General features: G+C 48.8%; 4 protein-coding genes across 5 annotated transcripts in view; 3 read left to right on the forward strand and 1 right to left on the reverse strand.

Annotated features, from left to right (window-relative positions):
* The first annotated feature begins 15 nt into the window (after positions 1–15).
* slc5a9 (solute carrier family 5 member 9) lies at positions 16–16246 on the forward strand. Of its 2 annotated transcripts, XM_086223293.1 has the most exons (14): positions 16–94; positions 5947–6059; positions 6343–6414; positions 8009–8113; positions 8926–9090; positions 9388–9493; positions 9595–9675; positions 10209–10414; positions 10540–10675; positions 10803–10910; positions 12014–12164; positions 12497–12665; positions 13631–13846; positions 15393–16246. In XM_086223293.1, exons 1-14 carry the CDS (start codon positions 79–81, stop codon positions 15702–15704), a joined length of 1956 nt encoding a protein of 651 aa, XP_086079419.1. In that variant the 5' UTR covers positions 16–78; the 3' UTR covers positions 15705–16246. The 2 variants fall into 2 exon arrangements, with proteins under 2 accessions (XP_086079419.1, XP_086079418.1); XM_086223292.1 differs by lacking the exons at positions 16–94; positions 5947–6059; positions 15393–16246 and adding an exon at positions 13953–14665 and having other exon boundaries at positions 6366–6414.
* Positions 16247–17500: 1254 nt separating this feature from the next.
* Positions 17501–20988, forward strand: akr1a1b (aldo-keto reductase family 1, member A1b (aldehyde reductase)). The gene is made up of 9 exons (XM_086223467.1): positions 17501–17656; positions 18218–18313; positions 18684–18803; positions 18890–19041; positions 19273–19468; positions 19727–19926; positions 20338–20410; positions 20559–20645; positions 20733–20988. The coding sequence occupies exons 2-9, from the start codon at positions 18233–18235 to the stop codon at positions 20796–20798; spliced, it is 975 nt and encodes a 324-aa protein (XP_086079593.1). The 5' UTR covers positions 17501–17656; positions 18218–18232; the 3' UTR covers positions 20799–20988.
* Positions 20989–21144: 156 nt separating this feature from the next.
* On the reverse strand, positions 21145–26939 carry c14h19orf44 (chromosome 14 C19orf44 homolog). Its single transcript, XM_086224288.1, has 10 exons — positions 26507–26939; positions 26279–26416; positions 26110–26198; positions 24800–25217; positions 24026–24296; positions 23741–23802; positions 23089–23596; positions 22326–22403; positions 21723–21889; positions 21145–21453 (listed from the first exon to the last, which is right to left on the reverse strand). The coding sequence occupies exons 1-10, from the start codon at positions 26597–26599 to the stop codon at positions 21385–21387; spliced, it is 1893 nt and encodes a 630-aa protein (XP_086080414.1). The 5' UTR covers positions 26600–26939; the 3' UTR covers positions 21145–21384.
* Positions 26354–27937, forward strand: part of LOC147250118 (excitatory amino acid transporter 5-like) — a 40933-nt gene continuing 39349 nt past the window's right edge. The window contains exon 1 of the mRNA XM_086224293.1: positions 26354–26638. The gene's annotated coding sequence lies outside the window, so the exon portion shown is untranslated. The remainder of the gene's footprint in view (positions 26639–27937) is intronic.

Here is a 27937-nt window from a genome sequence, read left to right on the forward strand (position 1 = left end):
GGTTTATGAGCAGTACTTACCGGAACGTTCCAGGAGAACTCACACGGCAAGGACGCACTGAGGCGCTACACCAGCAACATGGCTACCACTACAGGTCAGAAAATTATTTTTCATACCACTGCTTCCTCTCAACGTTTGTTCTAAAGGAACATCAGATGTACTGTAGATTCACTGATTATGGGACTGGAACAGGAAGCCACAGCAGAACATCTGAGTAACGAAAACCTGAGTAAACACCTGGGCTACAACATCTGAGTAACAACACCTGGGCTACAACATCTGAGTAACAACATCTGAGTAACAACACCTGAGTAACAACACCTGGGCTACAACATCTGAGTAACAACACCTGAGTAACAACACCTGGGCTACAACACCTGAGTAACAACACCTGGGCTACAACATCTGAGTAACAACATCTGAGTAACAACACCTGGGCTACAACATCTGAGTAACAACATCTGAGTAACAACACCTGAGTAACAACACCTGGGCTACAACATCTGAGTAACAACACCTGAGTAACAACACCTGGGCTACAACACCTGAGTAACAACACCTGGGCTACAACATCTGAGTAACAACATCTGAGTAACAACACCTGAGTAACAACACCTGGGCTACAACATCTGAGTAACAACACCTGGGCTACAACATCTGAGTAACAACACCTGAGTAACAACATCTGAGTAACAACACCTGAGTAACAATACCTGAGCGACAGCATCTGAGTAACAACACCTGGGCTACAACACCTGAGTAACAACACCTGGGCTAAAATATCTGAGTAACAACATCTGAGTAACAACACCTGGGCTACAACATCTGAGTAACAACACCTGGGTTACAACATCTGAGTAACAACACCTGGGCTACAACATCTGAGTAACAACACCTGAGTAACAACACCTGAGTAACAACATCTGAGTAACAATAACTGAGTAACAACGCCTGGGCAACAACATCTGACTAACAACACCTGAGTAACAACATCTGAGTAACAACACCTGAGTAACAACGCCTGGGCGACAACATCTGAGTAACAACATCTGAGTAACAACATCTTAGTAACAACATCTGAGTAACAATGCCTGAGCGACAACATCTGAGTCACAACACCTGAGTAACAACATCTGAGTAACAACACCTGAGTAACAACACCTGGGCGACAACATCTGAGTAACAACACCTGGGCTACAACATCTGAGTAACAACACCTGAGTAACAACACCTGGGCTACAACACCTGAGTAACAACACCTGGGCTACAACATCTGAGTAACAACACCTGAGTAACAACATCTGAGTAACAATACCTGAGTAACAACACCTGGGCTACAACATCTGAGTAAAAACACCTGAGTAACAACATCTGAGTAACAACAACTGAGTAACAACGCCTGGGCAACAACATCTGACTAACAACATCTGAGTAACAACACCTGAGTAACAACATCTGAGTAACAACACCTGAGTAACAACGCCTGGGCGACAACATCTGAGTAACAACGCCTGGGCGACAACATCTGAGTAACAACACCTGAGTAACAACACCTGAGTAACAACACCTGGGCTACAACACCTGAGTAATAACATCTGAGTAACAACACCTGAGTAACAACATCTGAGTAACAACACCTGAGTAACAACACCTGGGCTACAAAATCTGAGTAACAACACCTGGGCTACAACATCTGAGTAACAACATCTGAGTAACAACACCTGGGCTACAACATCTGAGTAACAACACCTGGGCTACAACATCTGAGTAACAACATCTGAGTAACAACACCTGAGTAACAACACCTGGGCTACAACATCTGAGTAACAACACCTGAGTAACAACACCTGGGCTACAACGCCTGGGCGACAACACCTGAGTAACAACATCTGAGTAACAACACCTGAGTAACAACACCTGGGCAACAACATCTGAGTAACAACACCTGGGCTACAACATCTGAGTAACAACACCTGAGTAACAACACCTGGGCTACAACACCTGAGTAACAACACCTGGGCTACAACATCTGAGTAACAACACCTGAGTAACAACATCTGAGTAACAACACCTGAGTAACAACACCTGGGCTACAACATCTGAGTAACAACACCTGAGTAACAACATCTGAGTAACAACAACTGAGTAACAACGCCTGGGCAACAACATCTGACTAACAACATCTGAGTAACAACACCTGAGTAACAACATCTGAGTAACAACACCTGAGTAACAACGCCTGGGCGACAACATCTGAGTAACAACGCCTGGGCGACAACATCTGAGTAACAACACCTGAGTAACAACACCTGGGCTACAACATCTGAGTAACAACACCTGAGTAACAACATCTGAGTAACAACAACTGAGTAACAACGCCTGGGCAACAACATCTGACTAACAACATCTGAGTAACAACACCTGCGTAACAACATCTGAGTAACAACATCTGAGTAACAACACCTGAGTAACAACGCCTGGGCGACAACATCTGAGTAACAACGCCTGGGCGACAACATCTGAGTAACAACACCTGAGTAACAACACCTGAGTAACGACACCTGAGTAACAACACCTGGGCTACAACACCTGAGTAATAACATCTGAGTAACAACACCTGAGTCATAACACCTGAGTAACAACACCTGAGTAACAACATCTGAGTAACAACACCTGAGTAACAACACCTGGGCTACAACATCTGAGTAACAACACCTGAGTAACAACACCTGGGCTACAACATCTGAGTAACAACATCTGAGTAACAACACCTGGGCTACAACATCTGAGTAACAACATCTGAGTAACAACACCTGAGTAACAACACCTGGGCTACAACATCTGAGTAACAACACCTGAGTAACAACACCTGGGCTACAACACCCGAGTAACAACACCTGGGCTACAACATCTGAGTAACAACATCTGAGTAACAACACCTGAGTAACAACACCTGGGCTACAACATCTGAGTAACAACACCTGGGCTACAACATCTGAGTAACAACACCTGAGTGATAACATCTGAGTAACAACACCTGAGTAACAATACCTGAGCGACAGCATCTGAGTAACAACACCTGGGCTACAACACCTGAGTAACAACACCTGGGCTAAAATATCTGAGTAACAACATCTGAGTAACAACACCTGGGCTACAACATCTGAGTAACAACACCTGGGCTACAACATCTGAGTAACAACACCTGGGCTACAACATCTGAGTAACAACACCTGAGTAACAACACCTGAGTAACAACATCTGAGTAACAATAACTGAGTAACAACGCCTGGGCAACAACATCTGACTAACAACACCTGAGTAACAACATCTGAGTAACAACACCTGAGTAACAACGCCTGGGCGACAACATCTGAGTAACAACATCTGAGTAACAACATCTTAGTAACAACATCTGAGTAACAATGCCTGAGCGACAACATCTGAGTCACAACACCTGAGTAACAACATCTGAGTAACAACGCCTGGGCGACAACACCTGAGTAACAACATCTGAGTAACAACACCTGAGTAACAACACCTGGGCGACAACATCTGAGTAACAACACCTGGGCTACAACATCTGAGTAACAACACCTGAGTAACAACACCTGGGCTACAACACCTGAGTAACAACACCTGGGCTACAACATCTGAGTAACAACACCTGAGTAACAACACCTGAGTAACAACACCTGGGCTACAACATCTGAGTAACAACACCTGAGTAACAACATCTGAGTAACAACAACTGAGTAACAACGCCTGGGCAACAACATCTGACTAACAACATCTGAGTAACAACACCTGAGTAACAACATCTGAGTAACAACATCTGAGTAACAACACCTGAGTAACAACGCCTGGGCGACAACATCTGAGTAACAACGCCTGGGCGACAACATCTGAGTAACAACACCTGAGTAACAACACCTGAGTAACAACACCTGAGTAACAACACCTGGGCTACAACACCTGAGTAATAACATCTGAGTAACAACACCTGAGTCATAACACCTGAGTAACAACACCTGAGTAACAACATCTGAGTAACAACACCTGAGTAACAACACCTGGGCTACAACATCTGAGTAACAACATCTGAGTAACAACGCCTGAGTAACAACACCTGGGCTACAACATCTGAGTGACAACATCTGAGTAACAACACCTGGGTAACAACGCCTGAGTAACAACATCTGAGTAACAACACCTGAGTAACAATATCTGAGTAACAACACCTGAGTAACAACACCTGAGTAACAACACCTGAGCTACAACATCTGAGTAAATACATCTGAGTAACAACACCTGGGCAACAATATCTGAGTAACAACGCCTGGGCGACAACATCTGAGTCACAACACCTGGGCAACAATATCTGAGTAACAACACCTGGGCTACAACACCTGAGTAATAACACCTGAGTGACAACACCTGAGTAACAACATCTGAGTCACAACACCTGAGTAACAATATCTGAGTAACAACATCTGAGTAACAACACCTGAGTAACAACACCTGAGTAACAACGCCTGGGTGACAACATCTGAGTAACAACATCTGAGTAACAACATCTGAGTAACAACACCTGAGTAACAACGCCTGGGTGACAACATCTGAGTAATAACACCTGAGTAACAACACCTGAGTAACAACACCTGAGTAATAACGCCTGGGCGACAACATCTGAGTAACAACATCTGAGTAACAACACCTGAGTAACAACATTTTAGTCACAACATCTGAGTTACAACACCTGAGTAACAACATCTGAGTAACAACACCTGAGTAACAACATCTGAGTAACAACACCTGAGTGACAACACCTGAGTTACAACACCTGAGTAACAACATCTGAGTAACAACACCTGAGTAACAACATCTGAGTAACAACACCTGAGTAACAACACCTGAGTAACAACACCTGTGTCGGTGAGGAGGAGCTAGTTTTTATTTGACCTTCAGTCTGAGGATGATGCACACCTTTGCTTTCATAGGCAAAGGGCTGTCAGGTGTAATAAGGAATAAAGTGCCTCAGTTATTTGGTGCCTGGTGTTTCGGGTCCATTCAGCACTGAACATAAACCACGGTTTCTCATGTCTGGGTGCTGAACAATGTGGAATGTTAAACAGCCTGATTGGGCTGGAAGAGGTCAATGGACGGTTTATGATCAGGTGCTTTTCCAGATCAACCCAGTAGTTAGCATCTAGCAGCAAGCTAAAGAGATTTTTACACTGGATTTTAAATTTTTGCAGAAAAAACTTGGATGTTTTCTTTATAATTAGGGGCAGCGTGGCTGGGAGGTAGAGGGCCGTCTAGCAAGCGAAGGGTCGTTGGTTCGATCCTCACTTCCCCTGGTGTCATGTCGTAGTGCCTCTTGAGCAAGATACCGAGCCCCTAATTGCTCCTGATGGCAGGTTAGTGCCCTGCATGGCGGCACATGTGTGTTTGTATGATGAGATGAAATTATAGAAAATAAAACCAATATAAAATATTAAAATATGAAAAGGAGTCAATTTACCATCGTGCCAAAGACACCAATTTGATGATTTCTCCAGATGAACAAAGCTGTGGACTTTGGGTGAACTACACTTCAACCTTCTTTCAATAAAAACTGCCAAAAAAAATGAGTCTTCAGACTTGAGGTTTTTCATCACCTTCATCTCCATAATGTCTTCAGAGAGGCAGCGACACACAACAGCTGGCAGATCAGATCCTGTGACAGTGATGCCTGAAAAACTATCGTCACCCACCTGGCCTCAGAGACAGGAAGATATTTAGAAGCCATGAAATGCAACTTTCTCTCAATTCATGGAACAAGTTACATCTCATAGCCTTTAAAACACACACACACACACACACACTGGGGCTCTGCTATGAATAGTTTATTCATTTATTTATTACAAACAAAGCATTGACAACAATGTATTTATTGTCTTGCAGGCAGCCACTCTGGCCTCACCTCTGTGGCACCACCCAGTAACGGTCAGGTGGAAGCTGCTGACATCGCCGTGGTTGTTGTCTACCTGATTATCGTCATGGTGGTTGGGATCTGGGTAAGACCTGGACGTAACTCCCCCTCAGATAAACTATGTACTTGACAAGTGGATGAAACATCCTGCTTTGCATGTGTTTGTGAGTGTAATTCCTCAAACATGGACTACATTTCTGGAGTATAAATACACTTTAAGAGTCATTGGACAATCATTTGGTCCTCCTTGTGTTTCTCTTGAAGGAGTCCAAGTGTTGTCTGCCTCCATCCAGAGTTCATACCTCTGGATGGAGTTGATTTATCTCTCTGTACTGCTGGATTAATCCTGATCTGTGTGTCCTCTTCAGTCATCAGTACGAGCCAATCGCAGTACTGTCGGCGGTTACTTCTTAGCTGGCCGCTCCATGACCTGGTGGCCTGTGAGTACTGAATTTAACATGTGTTTTATACATACTATATAGTAATGTTTCCCACTGTTGTGTGACACCAGCAGTTACTTCTCACATATCTACTAACTCTCTATGCAAGAGAACTCCTAGGTTCCGTACGGTGGTGCTGGGGGCCAGGGTGGTGCCATCCAGGGTACCTGTCTCATCAGATCAGGTGGTCCTCAGGTGTTTGGGCCCAGCACAAGAACTTCAGTTTATCAGAGTTTAATAAAGGAAATGATGGTCCTCCGTGTTTTCCTGTCCTTCAGACAGGCCTCCAGTTTAGTCAGCTGGTTTGTTCCATGTGGATCATTGATGAGTTCAGCTGAGTGTCGTCTGCATAGCAGTGAACATTAATGGAGTGTTTCCTGATCATGTGACCTAGAGGAAGCAGGTCCAGGGTGAAGAGGACTGGTCCAAGCACAGACCCTTGTGGAACACCAGAACTGACTGTAGTGGTCTCAGCGGAACCATCATTAACTGGTACCAACTGAGATGACCTAGTAAATATGACCTGAACCAGTTTAGTGTGGTTCCTTTAATACCAGTGACAGGTTCCAGTCTCTGTAGAAGGATATGGTGGTCAATGGTATCAAAGCTGCACTGAGATCTAATCAGACCAGCACAGAGACCAGTCCCTCATCTGGTACCAGTAGGAGGTCACTGGTACCTTTGACTAGTTCTGTTTGTGTGCTAGGATGAACCTGGAACCTGACTGAATCCTCCAATCAGCTGTTGCTATGGAGAAGTCACAGAGCTGTTTAGCAACTGCTTCCTCCAGAACCTTGGAGAGAAAAGGAAGATGTGATGTTGGTCTGTAGTTGGTAGAACTTCTGGATCCAGGCTTGTTTTTGAGGAGGGTTTAATCCCTGCTACTTTAAAGGACTGAGGGACGGAACCAGACACCAGCGCCACATTGATTATAACATATAGGGTGTAATATTGAAGGAATTAACTTTATAACACGTTTCTTTCAACCTTCTAACCTTCAAACCACCAGACTGGTGTTTTCTGGTCCCATCATCCTTTCAGCCTTCAAAGAGTTCCACAGCTCCCTGATCTTTTTGGTTGCAGGTTTTTCTTTTCACCGTAGCTTTATTCTGGCTTTAAGCAGCAGGTGCTTAACTTTATAATCCAGCCTCTCCATTAAAGTGTGTTCTATGCACACTCGAAAGCATGAAAGCTGAACTCCCCGAGGATCAGTCTCTGTAGAGCAGGCGTCTGAGCTTTTCCAGGACAGAAACGCTCCTTCAAATGATGAACGTCACGTCTGACAAGGCCTCGCTTCTGCAGCAAGTACACTTGTTCTTGTTCTTGGTGTCTGTTGTTTACCTGTTTTTCAATCTCACCTTCTCCTGTGTTCTTGCATATTTGTCTCAGTACAAGGAAGTACTTCAATAATACCCCAAACACATTACGTCACTGGAATTTGCAGGCTGTACTGTGAAGGATCATACATTTTTTTTTAACATTGCTTACATTTGATTTTTAGCAGAAACTTTCTTGTGTGTGTGTGTGTGTGTGTGTGTGTGTGTGTGCGTGCGTGTGTGTGTGCATGTGTGTGTGCATGTGTGTGGGTTGACAGATCGGAGCCTCGCTGATGTCCAGTAATGTTGGCAGCGGCCTGTTCATCGGCCTGGCAGGAACGGGAGCAGCCGGAGGCATCGCTGTTGGAGGGTTTGAATGGAATGTAAGATGATGATGATAACCTGGAACTATGAGAGGAACCGAGTTCTGGACCCAATCCAACGCCGGCGAATCGTCGCCCTGTTTTAAATGACAGTGGTGCGAGCGTAACACGTCGAAGGGCAGCAACACAGCGGCTTCCAGCACCCGTGAATCTCCTTATATACTTAAACAGTAGATTCTCATCCTGTCGAGTTCAGTCTGGGTCATCTTGAACTTTTCTACCCGGCCATGATAGGGAAAAGAGCCATTTGAGACGAACTGCCAGTTCTCCACTGCAGCTGTTGCCATGGTAAACAAAATCTGTCTCCGAACTGCACAGCAGCAACGTCACAACACCGAAAGTAAGAGCCTGCGTTTATGTAAGAGCAGTGATGACGCCACTGCGAAACCGGAGTGTCCCGCACTACTGCGCCCCCGGGCCCCCTGGGGGTTCTGGCTATGGTGGGTCTCAGTGACTCTTGAACATGAACCGGTCTAGTAGACTGGTCCTTATTCTTGGGTTTGTCCACCATCACCTGGTTGCTCAGGTGAGTGTCACACAGGTGGAGGTTGTTGCAGCCGTCTGCTCAGCTGAGTTTCAAGAACTTTTGAATGTGTGACAGTGTAGAACCGGTATAAACCAATGAAGAACCAGGTTAGCTCCATCATGACTGGTCACACTGGTGGTGGTCCAGGTGTGTCCTGCTGTGGTATCAAGGCTCAAGTACAAGTGCAGCAACAGGATATGGTGAAAGATGTTGTTGTAATGCGTGTGTGTGTGTGTGTGTGTGTGTGTGTGTGTGTGTGTGTGTGTGTGTGTGTGTGTGTGTGCAGGCAGCATGGGTGCTGGTGGCTTTGGGCTGGATCTTCATCCCTGTTTACATCTCTGCGGGTGTGGTGACGATGCCTGAATACCTGGCCAAGCGCTTCGGAGGACAGAGGATCCGCATATACATGTCTGTCCTGTCCCTCGTCCTCTACATCTTCACCAAAATATCAGTATGACCAGCACACACATACACTCACACACACACACACACACACACACACACACACACACACACACACACACACACACACACACACATACACTCACACACACACACACACACACACACACAGGACATTTATGTCGTGTGTGTGTGTGTGTGTGTGTGTGTGTGTGTGTGTGTGAGTGTATGTGTGTGTGTGTGTGTGTGTGTGTGTGTGTGTGAGTGTATGTGTGTGTGTGTGTGTGTGTGTGTGTGTGTGTGGTGTGTGTGTGTGTGTGTGTGTGCGTGTGTGTGTGTTACCCAGTCAGATATTTTTTCGGGGGCGTTGTTCATCCAGATTTCTCTGGGCTGGGATCTCTACCTGTCCACAGCCATACTGCTGCTGGTCACAGCTGCTTATACCATAGCAGGTACACACACGCACACACACACACACTCACACACACACACACACACACACACACAACATAAATGTCCTGTGTGTGTGTGTGTGTGTGTGTGTTGTGTGTAGGTGGTTTGGCAGCAGTGATCTACACTGATGCGCTCCAGACTTTGATCATGGTTGGGGGAGCTTTTGCCTTAATGTTCATAGGTAAATACACACACACACACACACACACACACACACACACACACACACAGTGAACCTGCCACGTATATGTAGCTTGACGCTAACGGTGACTGATGCTAACAGCAGCTCAGCTGTCCAGAAACGTCCGTCACCAACTGTCCAGGTAGTCTGGAAGAATCCAGGTCTCCTTGATCCAGACGGGGGATCATGGATCTAACAAAGATGTGGATCATAGGATATGAGCACCTCTTTGTGGTCTCAGGAGTCCTGTTAGTGAGTACTTATAGAGGATTCGATCGGAACCTCAACCGGTCACCAAGAGACAAAAATGTAAGAATAGACCAGAGAAAGAGTCTCACAGTTCTAGAGCACAGAGAAACAGAAGTTGCCCAAGTTGAGGAAAGCCCCCCTCTCACATCTCATCAACCCATCTTTATAGTCAAAGAGGCGTGCATTTTGATTACAGATGTGTGTGTGTGTGTGTGTGTGTGTGTGTGTGTGTGTGTGTGTGTGTGTGTGTGTGTGTGTGTGTGTGTGTGTGTGTGTGTGTGAAGCATTCTCCAGAGTGGGCTGGTATGACGGTCTAGTGGATCGCTACATGTCCGCTGCTCCCTCTGTGACAGTCGTTAACACCACCTGCCACCTACCTCGCAGCGACGCCTTCCACCTCTTCAGAGACCCGGTGTCAGGGGATTTACCATGGCCCGGTCTGGTGTTTGGCCTCACGGTTCTGGCTACATGGGTGTGGTGCACTGATCAGGTGACTTTGGGCTCTCAAATACAAGATGGTGACACTGAAGATGATGGTCATTACACTTTGTGTGTCTGTGTGTGTGTGTCTGTGTGTGTGTGTCTGTGTCTGTGTGTGTGTGTCTGTGTGTGCAGGTCATAGTCCAGCGATCTCTGTCGGCCAAGTCTCTGTCTCATGCCAAAGGCGGCAGTGTTCTCGGTGCCTACCTCAAACTGCTGCCCATGTTCTTCATCGTCATGCCAGGAATGATCAGCAGGGCTCTTTTCCCAGGTGTCCTGAGACAAAATATACACGGTTTGGATTTGATCATCAGTTAGTAACCCTTCAAGCCAGCTGCCCTTCTCACTGTGTGTGTGTGTGTGTGTGTGTGTGCACGCGTGCGCATGTGTGTGTGCAGAGGAAGTCGGTTGTGTGGATCCAGCAGTGTGTCAGCGTGTGTGTGGAGCTCCAGTGGGCTGCTCCAACATGGCCTACCCGAAACTGGTGGTGGAGCTGATGCCTGTGGGTGAGTCTCAGCTCCTGGAGCTGCTCACTAACAAACCACACACTCTCCTGTCTTCGGCTCTCAGAGTTTGAGGGAGGGTTTCCAACACTGGGATCTTACAACGCATGTGACTTACAGCAGGTTTTCACTGATGTCAGCATCATCAGGGGCCTCACTGTGACCCCCAGCTAGAGGGTTGTGGGTGGAACCCCGGCTGGAGCACGGGGTCTTTCTGGGTGGAGTCTGCATGTTCTCCCTGTTCCTGCGTGGGTTCTCTCCGGACACACAACTGGAACATTTCTGAATTAAGACGAGCTGCAGCTGAAAGACTGACACCAATGTTCATATCCACGATCCTGAGTGTGTGATCTTCTCTGTTCACTGAATGTCAATCAAAGGTGACTCCTGTCAGAGCAACTCGTGTCTTGGTGATGAGCTGTGATGTTAAAATCTATTCATGTCTGTTCAAGGTTCACCAAGGTGAACTTTATTGTCCCCAGTGGGGCAACTGGTTCTGCAGCCAGCAGTCAACAACAGCCAGATGACAAGCCAACAATAAACAGGTTAAACCCCAGCAGGATGACATGATACATGAGTCAAAAGTCACTCCACCTCACAGCCGACCTCTGCAGCTCCGCCTAAGGTTTTTTTCATGTTTACATTTGCATGTTTTTTAGTTTTTATTCCTCAGATCATTAAAGAATTAGGTTTCTTACTTTTGAGTGAATATGTAGCTCACTCTTGAAGGAGATTGGTCACCTAGTGCTGGCTCCGCCCCCTTTATGTAAAGCCGCTCACAAACATGAGGGAAAAACTCTGTCCTGGTCCTGGTTCTCCTGACCCGTGACTACAGGGGCGGGCCTTGGCGAGAGTTACATCCGTGTGATCTAGATGTTATTGGACCACATAGACACAGACGTGCCTCTCATGTCCTCCTGTGGGAGCACCGCCACTGGGCTCTGCGTGCACTGCGGGTCAAACTGGGAGCGACTCTGTGTTCGCTCTGCTAGGGTTTAACTGTCACTTTGTTGATTACCTCCCCCAGGGATGTGACCATGGAGATGAGCTGTGTTTGGGGGCCCTGGATGCAAACCACTAAGGCTCGGCCATCTTTGTCTGTGCAGGTCTTCGCGGTCTGATGCTGGCGGTGATGTTTGCTGCTCTGATGTCGTCTTTGACCTCTATCTTCAACAGCAGCTCCACTCTGTTTACGTTGGACCTCTATCACCGCGCCAGGCCCAAAGCCTCTGAGATGGAGCTCATGATTGTTGGAAGGTGAAGGCCCATAGGCTGCTTCAGCTGCTTCACAGATCAGAAGAGGAGTGTTGGTCTGTGGGTCCAGACCCATCAGGTCTGGAAGAACCCTCCATCACACAGGCCAGAAGCGTGAGGGAGAGTAAGATCGGAGCCCTCTGAAGCTCCACCTCTCCTGCTGGCTCTGGTGACAGACACCCACCTCCGTCCCTCACTGAGGTGTTGCAGCCCAAAACAATCCGCCCGTTCCGGTGGAATCAAGACGGAACGTCTCGGTCCAAACCCTTCAGGCTCATCTGTGTTTGGTGTTTGGTTCAGGCTGATCTGACCTGGTTTATGTTGTGTGCTTTCAGGGTCTTCATCCTGGTCTTGGTGTGTGTTAGCATCTTGTGGATTCCGGTCATCCAGACAGCCAATAGTGGACAACTCTTTGAATATATCCAATCAGTGACCAGTTTTCTGGCTCCGCCCATTACTGCTGTATTCTTATTGGCCATCTTCTGGCCACGTGCCAACGAACAGGTATCTCTCTCACTCTCTCTCACACACACACACACACACACACGCACATACACACACACACACACACACACACACACTCTGTCTCTCTCTCTCGCTCTCCATACATGCACACACACAAACACACACACACAAACACACACACTCTCTCTCTCTCTCTCCATACATGCACACACACACAAACACACACACACACACACACACACACACACACACAAACACATACACACACAAAAACACACAAGCACACAAACACACATGCACAAACACACACAGAAACACACACGCACACACAAACACACAAAAAGACACACACAGACACACACACAAACACACACAAAAACACACACACAAACACAAAAACATAAACACACACTCACAAACACACTCACACACAAACACACACACACAAACACACGCAAACACACACAAACACACACACACAAACACACACACACACACACACACATATATCCCTGGTGAGAACATTTGTGGAGTTCTGCAGCTTCATGATCCTCCTACCTACAGCCATGATTAGTGGGCGGAGCATTTGCCTTGACAGACAGCTCCTTCAGCCAATCAGCCTGACAAAGCTCATCACATCACGTTAAACCTGTCAGAGGACCTAAAACATCTATTTTCTGCTCGTTCGTCCTCCTGTTCTTGTTACCAGTTCTTGCTTCAGAACACATTTGCTACAACTGTCATACCTGCGGGAACCAATCAGGAGCAACGTCACAGCTGGGGATGGTTCTGATTGGCTCTGTTACTCTCTAATGTCTCTGTCACTGTGGAGTGGAGCGGATCCTGAAGGAGCTGCAGAGCTCAGATGTTGAGCTCAGGGAACATGGATGTTCTGGACTCGTCTGCTTCTGATACAAAACCTGGGTGTTATTATTCCAGTATTGATGTTTTTGCTCCAGTTCCATGTAATTCTGCATCCCATGCTGTCTGTGCTGGTGTCTCAGGGTGCCTTCTGGGGTCTGATGATCGGACTCGTGGTGGGAGTAGTTCGGATGGTTCTGGAGTTCTCCTACACAGCGCCCTCCTGTGGTCAGCCTGATGGCCGGCCTGCTGTCCTGGCTCATGTCCACTACCTGTACTTTGCTCTAATCCTGTTGACCATCACCTGCCTGATTACTGCTGCCGTCAGCTTGGCCACACCCCCCATACCTAAAGAGCATGTGAGTCACACTATCTTTGAAGGGACACTCCAGTTTTACTCCGGTCCGTCAAATTTAGATCCGGATCAGCAGGTAGAGACCTGTGTTCTTCTTTTAAATCTGATAGGTGGACCTGTGTGGCCGAAGACTCCCGTCTCCCTCTCGGTTTTCCTCTTCCATCTCACCTCACATCGCCATCATCTCAGTCTGTCGCTGCCTCGTCATGCAGTTTTGGTTCCTTTGAGACAAACAGTCCCATCTCATCGCATTGTCGCCCCATAAAACTCACCAACTCTCTAGTCAGCAAAATGGCGTGTCCTCCTGGGTGGAGCATTGTTGCTCCTCCCACTCCGGGACAACCATCCAAGCTTCCGTCCTCTACCATAAATTCCGTCCCAGGTGGCGTCCCATCATCCATCATCATCCATCCATCATCCATCATCCATCCATCATCCATTCATCATCCATCCATCATCCATCATCCATTCATCATCCATCCATCATCCATCATCCATTCATCATCCATTCATCATCCATCCATTTATCTTTATACCCCAGTTCAGCTTTTCTAATCTCAGCGCTAAACTCCCTGTTTATTTCTTTAACCTCACTAATATTTCCATCATTAAAAGCATTCAGACCATTGAGAGCTGATGAGATCCAAGGCTTGTTGTCAGGACCAGTTGGTGCTGTCCTGGCACCCCTGCAGGGCTGGAGATGCGACCAACTCTCTGCCCAGCTGCTCCTCCTGCAGACAGGCAGAAGATGCACAGTTTCCTGGTCTGAGGATCCAGGCCCCTCCTGGGCCACAGATCTTTACGCCCCCTTAGAGCCATGACAGAGGTCCAGAGCTCTCTGATAGCGTGTAGGGCCGCCTACATGCAGATGAAGAAGCTCTTCAATGTTTGCTTGAAGTCACAATGATAACAATCATCCATGTGGAGATGGTTTTGGAGTGAGTCTGCTCCTCTCAAGATGCGCCAGATGCGACTTGTACGATGTAGGATGAAAGTAAACGACGGTGATGAACTCCCTCAAGAGGCTAAATGGCCTCGCCGACCGACCAGAGCTGAACCTCCAGCAGGCACAGGAACATGGTTCACCATGTGAGTTTCCTCACTGTCACAGTGCAGACGGGTGGAGCCCCGAGTCATCATCAGGTCTCTGGAAGGAGTCTCCATAACCATGCAGGGGAGCGACCTTCCCCTTCCTGACAGACGGGACATTGGCCAAGATGGTAGAGGACAGGAGATACGGTTGTTTTAGCATCGCTTCTTTAGTCACTGCTGTACGTCACCCTCCTCCCCCTCCTCCCCCTCCTCCCCCTCCTCCTTCCTCCTCCTTCTCCTACCCTCCTCCTCCTGCCTTCTTCCCCTCAGTATGTCACCCTCCTCCCCCTCCTCCTCCCTCCTCTTTCTCCTACCCTCCTCCTCCTGCCTTCTTCCCCTCAGTGTGAGTCACCTTCTTCAAGGACACAGTTTGGTCTCCTGCTGGTTTGGTTCTTGTGTTTTTCTGATCTCGTGAAGACCAAAGACAGACTGGTGGTATCTTGTTCTCTCCTGTCCAGCTGCACAGGCTGACCTGGTGGTCCAGACACAGCCAGGAGCCCCGCATCGACCTCACTGCTGCCTGGGTGACCTCTGACCCAGGCAACAGTGAACCTAGCGCTGATTCTGACCACTCACCAGTGTCCTGGTGGAAAAGAGCTGTTCTGTGGGTCTGTGGTCTGACTGGCCCCAGCTCTGGATCTCGGTCTCCAGTGCCGGACAACACTCAACTGAACTCGCTGCAGGAGGAGCCGCTCTGGAGAAGAGTCTGCGATGTTAACGCCCTGCTACTTCTGGTTGTGAACGTCTTTCTCTGGGGATACTTTGCCTGACGCCGCTGAAATTGAGGAGGGTTTTGAGACGCCAGTCAGGACCATGAAGGTCCATCTCAAACCATCTCGACGAGCCGATTCAGCACTTAAGAGCCAGTTAATTCCTCCTCGGAACTTCAGAATTTAAACCAAGAATGACAAAAGAATGTATTGGATATTTTATGACAGCATTCCCACCCAGACCGGCTCACCAGCAGGACACACAACCGTTAGCAAGGAGGTCATGTGATCCGTGTCAGGTGCTGATGACAAGACAATAAATGAAAAAACAACAGGACTATAAATGTGTATGTGGCCTGGATGTGATAGCTAAGATATGATTGTTGAATATTTGGCTCCATGCAGCAGGTTCAAGGAGAATATTTAGTTCTTTGCAGTTTCCTGCTCTTTATTTACTCCACTTCTGTCCACGTAGTTTTTCAGTGTCGTGTCTTTAGTCCATTTGCATTCGTCAATAAACTTCAAAGTCTCGTACAATCAATTACTTTTTAGAAATAATAATCTTTCTAAAAAACCTCTTTGTCTCATTTAAGAAACCAAAATCTGTCTATTTGTAGTCTTTAAATCCGACAGACAGGAAGTAAAGCATCTAACCAGGAGTCAGCGTTGCCACCGCAGCGATTATGAGTGCGGTCACATGAAAGGGGCGGAGCCAGCACTTGGAAACCAACCCCCAGTCGTATCTCACTGGAGAGGGGCAAACTATGACCCTGCAGACTGAATCATCCTGGTCACCGCGGCAGGAGGGAGGAACGTCCAGGTATTTATGTACCTGCCCGCACCTCAATCACACCTCGCCATCTGATGACAGGCAGGCGGTTGTGGAATTTCAGAAATATTTTGCTGTCCATAATTAAAAGAACCAGGATGAAGGTCAAAAACCACCTGCTGAATTCTGACGGGATGTAACACGACCTCCTCTGCTTGGATGCTGTGGCATCAGAAGTTCAGTGGTGATCGGCACCGATCCGCTTCAAATGTACCTTCAACCTGTGGATCACAAACGAGTCAGCTGCCAACTGCAGTAGAAACTGAGGTGAGCAGGTGAAGGTCATCACGAGGCCAGAGACACTTCTACTGAGCCCATCAAACTTTCATCATCGACGCGCCGTAAATGCTTTGAGTCTAAGGTGCTCCAACGTGATTGGGACGTCCCTCCAGGTGTGTGTGCTCCTGGGAGCTGCTGCTTCTTCTCCTTCATATAATGGCGAACTACAAAACCCTCTACGAGTAAAAAAACTAGGAGTGGTTCAAAAAAATACTGCAGTAACAAGGAGTTCAGGGCCCTGAGGAGGAAGGTGGTGATGGAGGTGATGACAGAGTGAGACACATCCAGGACTGGACCAGGACTGGACCAGGACCAGGACCAGGGAACTAAACAAAAGCACAAAGTGCTCAAATCTCCTGATCCCAGGGGAATGTGATACACAAGCAAGTCAGGAGCTTCTGTTTTGCTCGTGCTGAGAAGCTGTTCCTGGGTGTGGGCCTCAGGCCAGGCGGCGCCGCCCCACGCCGCCCGCCTGTAACTGCTGCTCATGCATCTGACGATTAATATTGGGATTGAGAATTACACTCAAGACGTCCCATCATTCACCATGGGCTGCCTGTCACGCCAGGTGTCAGCAGGGCATCTCCATTCTGAGAGCCGGCACAGACGCTGGACTCCCAGCATCAGGATCTCCTGCTTTCAGCAGGTTTCCAGTTCAGCTGATCCTCAGATACGGGTTCTCCTCTGTTCAGAAGCCAATACCTCCCCCGGGTGGCCGGAAGTGTAGCAGACTTCTTAGGAGGAAGTCGGTCATTTCACCGGAAATGGAGGAATGTTCATCCCGGAAAAGGAATGTCAGCAACAAGAGGAGGTGTTTTAAAACGCTTAGCAGTTTACGACAGTCCAGACTTTCAACCCGGACTCAGTGGCGCGAGGAGGGTCAGGCAGAAGAGCTCGTGAGACGGTGAGTTCGTAGGCGGGACCCGAAACCGGATCATGATGAAGGCGCAGGCGTGAATTGAAACTGGCGGTGATGTCCTGTCGATGCTAAGCTAACTGTCTGCGCGCGCTCGTGCGTGTGTCTAAAGTAGCCCGTGACACCCCCCCCCCCCCCCCCCCCGTCCGGTCCGGGTCCTCATAGGTGTGATCAGATGCTTCTGAGCTCGTGCAGCTGAGGTGTGGCGGTCTCTGTAGCGCTAACCCGGGACGATGACATTGCAGGTTAATAATCACACTCCAGCAATTGTGTACTTAGGAGAGTATCGCAGTATCTTGTAGTATCGCAATACATGCGGTCATGTGATCAGATCGTCATTGCCAACCAGAGCGCCAGCTGCTCTGATCCCCTGCTCACAGCTGGAGGAAGCGAGTAACTCAGTGCTGCTGTTCCGCCTCCAGGTGGCGCCACCTGAGTCTGTCCTCCCAGCAGGTGTCTCAGGTGCTCTGCGCGTCTGCTGATGTCATCAGTCCGTTTGTGAACTGCTTCTTCCTCAGCTGAGTTGACCTCTCGCTCTTCTTCTCTCAGGTGCTCCTGGGAAGCATGAACGACTTCGCGGTCCTCAACACCGGGCGGAAGATGCCCCTGCTGGGACTGGGGACGTGGAAGAGTGAGCCGGGGAAGGTAGATGCTCCACGGTTCTCCTCCACACACAGCAGATGATCTAGTCGGGTTAGACAACTATCAGAAGTTTCAGAACCGCTAACTGTCCCGGGACTGAATCGAGACACGATCTGTACTCCTGGTTGTGAATCTCTGCCGGCCGCAGGTCAAAAAGTTTCATTCCCTGAAAATACTTCTGGAGTCACGGTGACGTCACGATAAGACGTGACCAGTTTAAGATCTGTCACACAAACTGAGACCAACAGTGAAAACACGGTGAAGATGGTGGAAGTGCTTCTTTGGAAGCAGGAAACTAAAGGCGCTCATATGTTGGAGGTTCCGGGGTCTTGATCTTGACCAGGTGTGTTTACAGGTGTGTTTGTGTGCTCAGGTGAAACAAGCCGTCCTCTGGGCCCTGCAGGCTGGCTATCGCCATATCGACTGTGCAGCCATCTACGGTAACGAGGTGGAGATCGGAGACGCCCTCCAGGAGACGCTGGGCCCCGGACACGTAAGCAGCTGAACGTTTCACGACCTCCGCTGTGGTGCTGAATGTCGCTGCTGTCCCGCTCAGCCTGGCCTCATCTTGTGCTCCAGGCTCTGAGGCGCGAGGACGTGTTCATCACCTCCAAGCTGTGGAACACCCGACACCAGCCCGAGGACGTGGAGCCGGCCCTCCTGAAAACCCTGAAGGACCTGAAGCTGGAGTATCTGGACCTCTACCTCATCCACTGGCCCTATGCCTTCCAGTGAGCTCCGCCTCCTCTGAGGTCACCCCCCCATATGCACCCAAAACCACGTTAGTTTTCTCTAGATGACATAATGACACAGAGGCAGAGACGCCACTGCAAGCATGATGAACGTTCTGAGTCATCAAGTTAGCGCGTAACATGCATCAGCAGTTTTCCTTTTTTAACTCAGCGAGTCTGTAGAGCTCAGCTGGACTAACACTCCCGGGTGTGACTCCTCTGACCCACCAGACGGGGAGACGTTCCCTTCCCTAAGACGGAGGACGGCGCTCTGCTGTACGACGACATCGACTACAAGCTGACCTGGGCGGCCATGGAGAAGCTGGTGGGGAAGGGTCTCGTCCGGGCCATCGGCCTGTCCAACTTCAACAGTCGACAGATGGATGACATCCTGTCTGTGGCCAGCATCAAACCTACGGTCCTTCAGGTACTCGTTAGCAGAGTGACATCATGTCGCTACAGGGCGCCCACTGAGGGGTGTGTGGAGGACTCAGAATAACGTATTCTTTTTCCTTTGAGGAGGGTGCAGACAGGGCTGGTTCTGGTGCTTATGTGTGCTCTAAATCAAAGATGAATGATGGCAACACCAACCATCAGTTCAGAACATCAGACAGAACCTGGATGTGAGAAGCTCTGGTGCTGAATCGGACCTTAACTCTGCAGAACTTCTGTTTTGGTTGTGCAGGTGGAGAGCCACCCCTATCTGGCCCAGGTAGAACTGCTGGCGCACTGCCGGGACCGGGGCCTGGTGATGACAGCCTACAGCCCTCTTGGGTCTCCTGACCGGGCCTGGAAGCATCCGGATGAACCCGTCCTGCTCAGCGAGCCCCTGATCACGTCCCTCGCAGTGAAATACAAAAAGTCTCCTGCTCAAATAATTCTGAGGTGATTCTGACTTCACTCGTGACACATTTGTCCAGGGACGCTCCTCAGCAGTAGAATCTCTCTTTGAGGTACCACTGATGTCAACAGCAGTAATTGTACCTTGTGTCTTGCTGCTGGGTTCTTATCCTCCATATTGACTGAGTTAGAAGCTTCATGGTTTTAGCGTGTCAAAGTTGATCACGCGTGACGCAGAAGTGAGCTTCAGAGAGCAGCTGCTTGGCGAGTTCTTCTGTCGGCACCAGGTCTGATGACCTCCAGCGATGCATCGCTGCAGCTGCTGGACTGATGGGATTCTTGCGGTCCCGTCCTCATCGGCTCTGTATGGTTTGTGGTGACGGGGCTGAAACTCTCGGTGGTGTGATCAGAGTTCCACCCGTGGAACATTCTGGTGAAGGTGTGTGTCGTTTGCAGGTGGCAGACCCAGCGAGGAGTGGTTACGATTCCCAAGAGCGTGACAGAGTGTCGCATCAGAGAGAATATTCAGGTGGAGTTGAACATGTCACACTCATATTCTCCCCGATGAGGTTCTAGAACCCTGAATGTGTCCCAGCCTCGCCCCGCCACACCTGCTCCAGTTCCAGCGGCGCGTGAGCAGCGAGGTATCCATGTTCTTCTGGTGTTTTTATTTTCAGGTGTTTGACTTCACGCTGGAAGCCGAGGAAATGCAGAGTATTACAGAACTGAACCGAGGCTGGCGCTACATAGTACCAATGGTTCAAGTACGTAGCCTCGATGTCGTGTGCCGTCTCCCTCATGTACCGGCCCCGGCCCCGGCAGTAACCTCGAGCTGTGGTTGGCTGTTGCAGGTGGAGGGAGGGCGGGTCCCTCGGGACGCAGGACACCCTCACTACCCCTTCAACGAGCCCTACTGACCCCCACACCCTGACCTAGATTTGTGCCTTCACACCACCACATGGCCCTCCTACGTCACCACGGTCCCATGACGACGCCGTCGCCGTTCCCTCACCTGCACTAACATCTGAGTATCGTGGGTGGCGTTGCGTCCGTAGGACTGCGTTTGAGCTGGCTTGTTTTTTAAATAAACATTTTGTTACTCCCTTGCGTTGTGCTCATCCTTCCTTGTCACTTTCTCTCTCCTCGTGACATGAAAGTCCTGAGTTTGACGAGCTTCATTTCGTACAAACACTCATGAAGTGATTTGAAGGACTCACTTGGAAGGGTTCAGTGCAGGACGTAACCATGCGCTTGATCAAGATTAGATTTTAATGTTTTAGAAATCCAACAGGGGTTCCACTCCTACCAGTAGTAGCTCTTGTGTCTCATCCATGCTTTACAGGCTTTATTTTCTCTTACAAACTGAATCTGTACAAGACCTCAACTCATTTCTTCACCCCTTGGCCCACGATAGCGGTCGTTGACTCTGAACACAACCCTTCTCATGTGTGAAGACTAGAAAACTGTCCAGGCAGCTACTGGAGGGACACGGCAACCGTCTCTTCAGTCGGTGGTGTCCTGGAGGAGGCCCTGCTCCAGGGTCAGCCGGGGGGGTCTGAGCTGATGGATGGACTGCAAACAATAGCACACATGCAGGTCAGTGTTTAGAGATTTAGAAGTCCACATTAAGACACATCAGGGATGTCTGTTGAAAGAGTGACCAGGTTTGTTTCAGTGTCACTGGTCCCTCACGGTCCTCCGCAGGGAGGCGGCGCCTCACCAGACCTGCTGCTGCGTCAGGATCACACAAACGGATTCATTTTGGAGAGCCGATCGACTGACGAGGTAAAGAGGAAGATCCTCAAACATACACAGTGCGTGTGTGTGTGTGCGTGTGTTACCTTCATGGTGTCCTTCAGACTGGTGTATCTGTAGTTGGGTGGTTCCAGGCTCTTCATCACGCCAGAGTGAAGTCGGCGGCTGTTTTCAATGAACTGCCTCGTCAACTCAAGCTGCTGTTTCAGCATTTCAGTGACGTCATCCACAGCTGGATCCCAGGGCCTGAGGGCTGGGGGTTGACACAGACATTCACTGAAATAGGGTGACTGGCTGGTAGTCATGACAACAGCTTTGTGAGTGGCTGCATTGGTCAGCTGGTCCTGCATGGACCAGCACACTTCGAAGGGTCCTGCCAGGAAACCTCCGGGCTTTCTAGGGGCAGTAAAGTGATACTCCATCCAAGGTGTTTTTGCCTCCCAAGTACTCACTAACAGAAGTACTCAGCTCACAAGGATGTTTTCCCTCCTCCATCACTTCTTAGTGACTCCAGAATGCAGGAAGGAGACTGATGCTAACAGCAGCTAAACTGTCCAGAAACGTCTGTCACCAACTCTCCAGGGGGTCTGGAGAGTCCAGGTCTCCTTGATCCACTTTGGTTTGAGCTACTTAAGTACCTAATTTTTAGAACTGCTTTGAAGTCATAGTTCAGTTTATTTGGGTCTCACCTTCAGTGATAGAATGAGCAGGCACAGGGGTGGCGTTCCTGTAGGTCCAGCCCACTGCAGGTCCCCAAGTAGCCAAACCTGGAGAGAGGCGGAGCCAGAGAGGAAAACAGCAGGTGTCAGGTGCTTTGTCTGCGTCAATATTCCACTACCAGTCTGCATGTTGCACTCATTCTAAAATGCACAGTCCCACTAAATTTTTGACACGGATGATGAAAACCAACGTTCCACCAATAATTCTGATCACACACAGCCGCTGAACAAGAATTGTCAGAACCACTGATGACGGAACCAAAGTTCTGTTGTCCCCCTCCAGTCCAGTTGAAGTATCACCCACTATGATGCCTTGTTCTCGTGCCACCAGGAGACACAGGAGATATTCTACTGTTTCCTTACTGTGTGATGATGTCATCAGACCACTTTGTGCTGGGAAAGTTACAGGAGTTCTCTGGCTTGTCAGTTGTCTACATGAAAGCATCAAGCTGGCCCATGAACACATCTGGCCACCAACAGGTGAGTCGGCAGGTCCTAAACTGCTGACTCATATTCTGAATGTGTTCATGTCCAAAATGCCAATAAAATCCAGCTAAAATCCAGACGTCTTCATCAGGAGGCGCTGGAACACGGGCCAGACTACCAAGCCTTTATTACAGTTCTAATATTGTCATTTTTGTAAAAATAACAACGTGCATGTAAAAGTAACTATTGGCAGTGTTGCCATGACTACAGGGCTAGTGATAGGTGGCCCATCAAAAGGCAGACTCACCTGCTGACCAGGCGTACACCTGTGGATCAGGCTGAGTCTGTACCGCTGCCTCTTTTAAAACGGTTTTATTTGGAGCCGCATTCCAGTCACTTTGTGATCTGGAGGACCTGGTGGATCTGGAGGACCTAGTGGATCTGGAGGACCTGGTGGATCTGGAGGACCTGGTGGATCTGGAGGACCTGATGGACCTGCCACTGCAGTGTGACCCTGATGTGTGACTGTCATCTAATGTCCGTGAGGTGCAGGAGTGACCTGAGTCCAAGAAATGGTCTGAGTGATCTCCGGTCCTCCAAGGAGGCCGGACTGAATCCCGGGCCTCCACCCTGACCTGCGGCTCACTCTCGTCTTCCTCCCTGTCTCCTAGCAGGTGCTCTGACACCTGGCTGCTGCTGCTGTTGGTTTCTGTTCTGCTCAAAGTCTCAAAGTCACTCTGGTAGTCCAGTCCCTCCTCCGTCTGCCGAGGGCTGATTGGGGATCCAGAAGGGGGGCCACTAAGATCAGCTTCCCCCTGTGTAGACAGCAGGAAACATCCTCACCTAACACCATCAGCAGTGGGAGTGATGCTAATGTTGCTCCACATCTCAGCCTAAAGCCTAAAGAACTTGTAACTGGATTCCACTCAACTCCATGCTTGACTTGTTTCATGTCCTACCTCCATCCCTGGTGGTCCCTCAGTAAATCCAAGCTGGTCCACCGTCTTTATCCTGACGTCAACTGTGAGACAACATCACATGGACATTACTAGCAACCAGCCCTGAGTGACCCAGTGCTGGTCCAGGTGCTGTTTCCTGGAGGACTGTTTTTAGAACCCTTCAGAAAAGGCATCAACATTAATTCATGCTAGGGCTGAAGCGTCTTTCTGACCCTTGACAGCAGGTCCCACTAACACCCATCTAGCCACGTGCCTTTGACGCCTCTATATTTGACCTCCACTCACACTCAGAGGAGTCTGGGTCTGTCTCGCTGAGGGGAACATCGGAGCCAGGCCTCACGAGGAAGAGCTCGTCCAGGGAAAGCACTTTCTGGTGGCCTGACATGGAGGGGGTGGAGCGTGGTGAACTCCCAGGAGAGAGGGAGACAGGACAGAGGGATGAGCAGACCACAGACGGGGCGGGGGAGCCAGGTGGAGCTGGGTTCTGGGACCCTGAGGGATGGACAGCAGTGGTTGGAGGTGTGGTCTGGACCCTCTGACTGCTTCTGCTGGGTATCTGTGAAGAAGCAAAGCTTTGGAGTCGTGACCAAACTGACAGGAATGAAGAAGCTGACAGCACCAGCAAGCTACTCCTGAACAGTTGGAGGCCGATGGAAAAACCCTGGACGGGTTTTACTTCTCTTAATACTGTGGTTGGAGGATGCATTCAGGGGAACAGTAGCTCCGTGTCTACGGGGGGGCTGCACTAGACTCCACCAGAGCACGAGCAGCTGCTTCTGTCGGGTCTGGACGCGTCTGCATTAGGGTTTTAATTTTTTGGTGTTTTGCTCTGAGGACCAACAGGAACAAACCAAACCCTCTCAGTCTGCGTGTGCCGGTCTCTTCCTGAGCTCTAGGCTGAGACTAGTTTTCTGACTCCAACTCGAACAGAATGTGCCTCTGGCATCAGTCCCCTCTCTGGGGGGCAGCTGATGGTGGGGCACGAGCTCACTGGGAGGGACGTAGCTCTAACTCAGCCATCAGCCTGTAGATGAGGGAACCAGCGTGGTTCAAGTGTACCTTGTTAGCTGTTCTGGGGGCTGAGCGGCCATCAGGTGGGTCTCCGAGCAGCTTCCTCATGTCCTCTTCATCACTGCTCACACTGATTCTTGCGCTCGCTGACTTTGTCCTCAAATTTACTGAAGACTCATCAGCAGTCCTCAACCTGACACCAACATCGAGGTCTCCTGCAGATTCAGCAGCAGCTCTCTTGCTCTTGAGGAAATGTTTCTCCCTCCCACTGCTGGACCGTGATGGGGGGGACACAGGGGCTTCCCGGGACTGGGAGTTCACTATTGCTGAGACTGCCAGGTGCGAGGATAGACCGGGGACAGGTTTGGCCTGCTGAATCTGCTTCCTATTGCTGATGCGGCTCTCGATTTGAGCCAATCTTCTCAGAGCAGCAGTTTGAGTGCAACGCTGGGAGGACAAGAGCCACCTGAGCAGAGGAGAAGAGAGAGATGGATGAAGATGGAGGAGGACATGCAGTCACATCAACAGATCCAGACATGAGGTCCACTGATCCAGCTCAGACTAGTTTAAAAGATGCTGGAAATGCAGCTGCTGACTGAAGTAAACCTTTTTGGACCCAACGACTGCCCAGCATGAGGACCATGTACGTTGTCTGTGTGATATACTGTGAAGAGTTGTGATCGCAGTTTGTTCCTCACTGCTGGATCCATGTCAGATCACTTGGTTCTCCCACCACAGGAAACGCAGCGCACAGCAGAACACAGCAAAGAAACAACAACTCCAGCATGACAACAACAACACGAGCAGCCACCAACAGTAACGTCCATTTCTGTAGGTCCACCCAGCAGCGCTCCAGCCAGGAGCTCTGCACCACCAGATTTAGACCGCAGAAGAACTGCCAAGGTCAATGGAGCTTGAGTGAGCCAAAACAAAACCCTAAAATGAGCAGTACAACCAACTCATCATGTATAACACTAACCCTCCCTTTTGTTTTGTGCTTATTATTTGATTTATTCAAAATTTTTATTTGATATTTCTTAATTTGCCCCCAGTTTGTTCATCTGGAGTGATTCTTTCTATGAACACCTGTGGGTGTCCACTGTAACTGGAAGAGGGAGAACTGGCTGAGAAGGTCATCTGGAGGCTGTGGGTTCAGAATCGTGTGACTCGACATCAACTGCAGTAACAGACTCCTGCTGGCCCTGTTGAAGATGCACGGATGGACATTTACTCTTCATGATCAAACTGAAGCCAGTAAATCAGTTCAGTGCAGGTTTGTGTGTGTCCCCCTTCTTGCATGGTCTTGAGGAAATAAAGGAAACTATTGGGTTCTCCCAGTCAAAGCTACAAAGGTGTACCTGGGTTCAGGAATCGGATTTGTTTGGTCCCGTCTGCTGTCTAGAGCAGGTGGTGGAGCTCTCTTCAAGAACCGGTTCCCTCTCCCTCCCTGATGGTCCAACCAGAGAAAAACCATGAAGCTGTTTGTATTTTACACTTCAAGCCACTTGGCCTTCTTTGGTTTGTTACCTTGGGGGAATCCTTCTCTCCTCCCAGGTTACTGTGGCGACCTTCGGGCTCAGAGCCCGAGCTGGACGGGTCACTCAGGAATAAAGGCTGTGAATTTGAAGGAGCAGATCTAGTTTTGGTGGACCCCCCGACGGGAACCTAGGGGAACAGGACAGCAAGACAGGGTCAGTGTGTGGATTGTCCCGGTCCAACACAACTACAGAGGAGACGCGCGGAGCTGGAGCTCACCGTCAGGGTTGGAGCGGTGGAACCTCCGCTGGTCCTCCTGGCGGAGAGCAGCGCCTGAGCCCGGTCCAGAGCCCTGCTTCCTCGGTCCCACATCTCCACGGAGTGATGCTAACGACTATAGAACGGATGAAGGTCTGTAACAAACCTCCATGTTCCAGCAGGAGCTAGCCAGCCGCTAGCATGTTAGCTGGCTAACTAGCTAATCTAACGCTACGTGCTGCTGTAAAAGAGCGTCATAGATGTGAATGGAGCTTCAACAACTCCATGTAATCTCAAGCAGACCGACTCATCATTATTAGTTAGGGTTAGGCATTACTTGTATGTGTAAAACTACTTGTATGTGTAAAAAAAGAGTCCTAGTCATAGACTTCTAACTCTGGCGTCCCTCGTCTCCATGGAAGTTTCCTTCTTCTTCAGTGGTGTTTTGCAGTCGCTGCCATACAGCAAGCTGGTGCTGCTGCTGCTTCTTCTTCTTCTTCTTCTTCTTCTTCTTCTAATATTTAATGGCGGTTGGACATTCTTAGAGCACTACCGCCGCTTACTGGACTGGAGTCTAAACGCGACTACCGTAAATCCTTAAAATGGTTCCTGCGCTTTTATTTCATTGTTTTTAAACTTTTGAACTTCATTGAACATTTACAAAACACCAAAAAAAACGAACTCTTGATGAGGATATGAACCATAGATCACAATTAATTACCGTGATTCATGTATGAAAACCAGACACAATATTTCTAAGAGACGGTAAAATTTAACAGGGCATTCTTGAAACCAAAGGAAGGCGCTGAAAGCAGTGCAGAGGCACAGAAAGAGGAAAACAAACTGACTCCAGCTGCTAGGAAAGTCTGGGACAAAGACACATTAAGAACAGAGCTGTAAGGGAAAACCAATTCTATTTATATTGTGGCCTCTTATATCAGTGGCAGAAGATAAGAAGTTATGTACACGTAAACACAACCCTACACACGCATTCCAAATAGAAAATAGCAAATTTTGAGCAACGTCCAAACGTATCTTTCTATTAATGTTTCTTGTTTGCAGTTTTTTCAGCGCTGAAAAAAAGTAACATCATTTATGACGCTAACAAAAGACCGCTTAGTATTTCTCCATTTTGCACAACGGATACAATATTTACCCTGTAGGAACGTAATATTAATAATAACTGAAACTGAAAAAGCCAAATTGTCCATGTAATAAACAGTAGGATGTCATTCAAAGGATGGAACATCTGTTATTTTTAGGGAAATCCAATTCTCTATTTCTGACCGAAAAGAAAGAGAGACATGAAAAAAAAGATATTCAATAGTTTCATCTTCGTTATTGCAGGAGGAGCAGAAATCCACCTCAAATGTTAATCTTTTATTTAGGAAGTTAGATATAGGATTAGGGTTAGGATTAGGGTTAGGGTTAGGGTTAGGGTTAGGGTTAGGG

This window comes from Aulostomus chinensis, chromosome 14 (assembly GCF_037954235.1).
Source record: "Aulostomus chinensis isolate RoL2024-O1b breed Wild chromosome 14, RoL_Achi_v1.0, whole genome shotgun sequence".
Taxonomy (NCBI): Eukaryota; Metazoa; Chordata; class Actinopteri; order Syngnathiformes; family Aulostomidae; genus Aulostomus; species Aulostomus chinensis.

Coding starts and splice junctions, on each gene's coding strand:
- akr1a1b (XM_086223467.1), top strand. CDS start 18,233: ATGAACGACTTCGCGGTCCTCAACACCGGGCGGAAGATGCCCCTGCTG. Junction 18,314..18,683: donor GGAAGAGTGAGCCGGGGAAG/GTAGATGCTCCA, acceptor TTGTGTGCTCAG/GTGAAACAAGCCGTCCTCTG. Junction 18,804..18,889: donor AGACGCTGGGCCCCGGACAC/GTAAGCAGCTGA, acceptor CTTGTGCTCCAG/GCTCTGAGGCGCGAGGACGT.
- slc5a9 (XM_086223293.1), top strand. Junction 8,114..8,925: donor TTGGAGGGTTTGAATGGAAT/GTAAGATGATGA, acceptor GTGTGTGTGCAG/GCAGCATGGGTGCTGGTGGC. Junction 10,676..10,802: donor CAGCAGGGCTCTTTTCCCAG/GTGTCCTGAGAC, acceptor GTGTGTGTGCAG/AGGAAGTCGGTTGTGTGGAT.
- c14h19orf44 (XM_086224288.1), bottom strand. CDS start 26,599: ATGTGGGACCGAGGAAGCAGGGCTCTGGACCGGGCTCAGGCGCTGCTC. Junction 26,417..26,506: donor CCACCGCTCCAACCCTGACG/GTGAGCTCCAGC, acceptor CTGTTCCCCTAG/GTTCCCGTCGGGGGGTCCAC. Junction 23,597..23,740: donor AGGGACCACCAGGGATGGAG/GTAGGACATGAA, acceptor CTGTCTACACAG/GGGGAAGCTGATCTTAGTGG.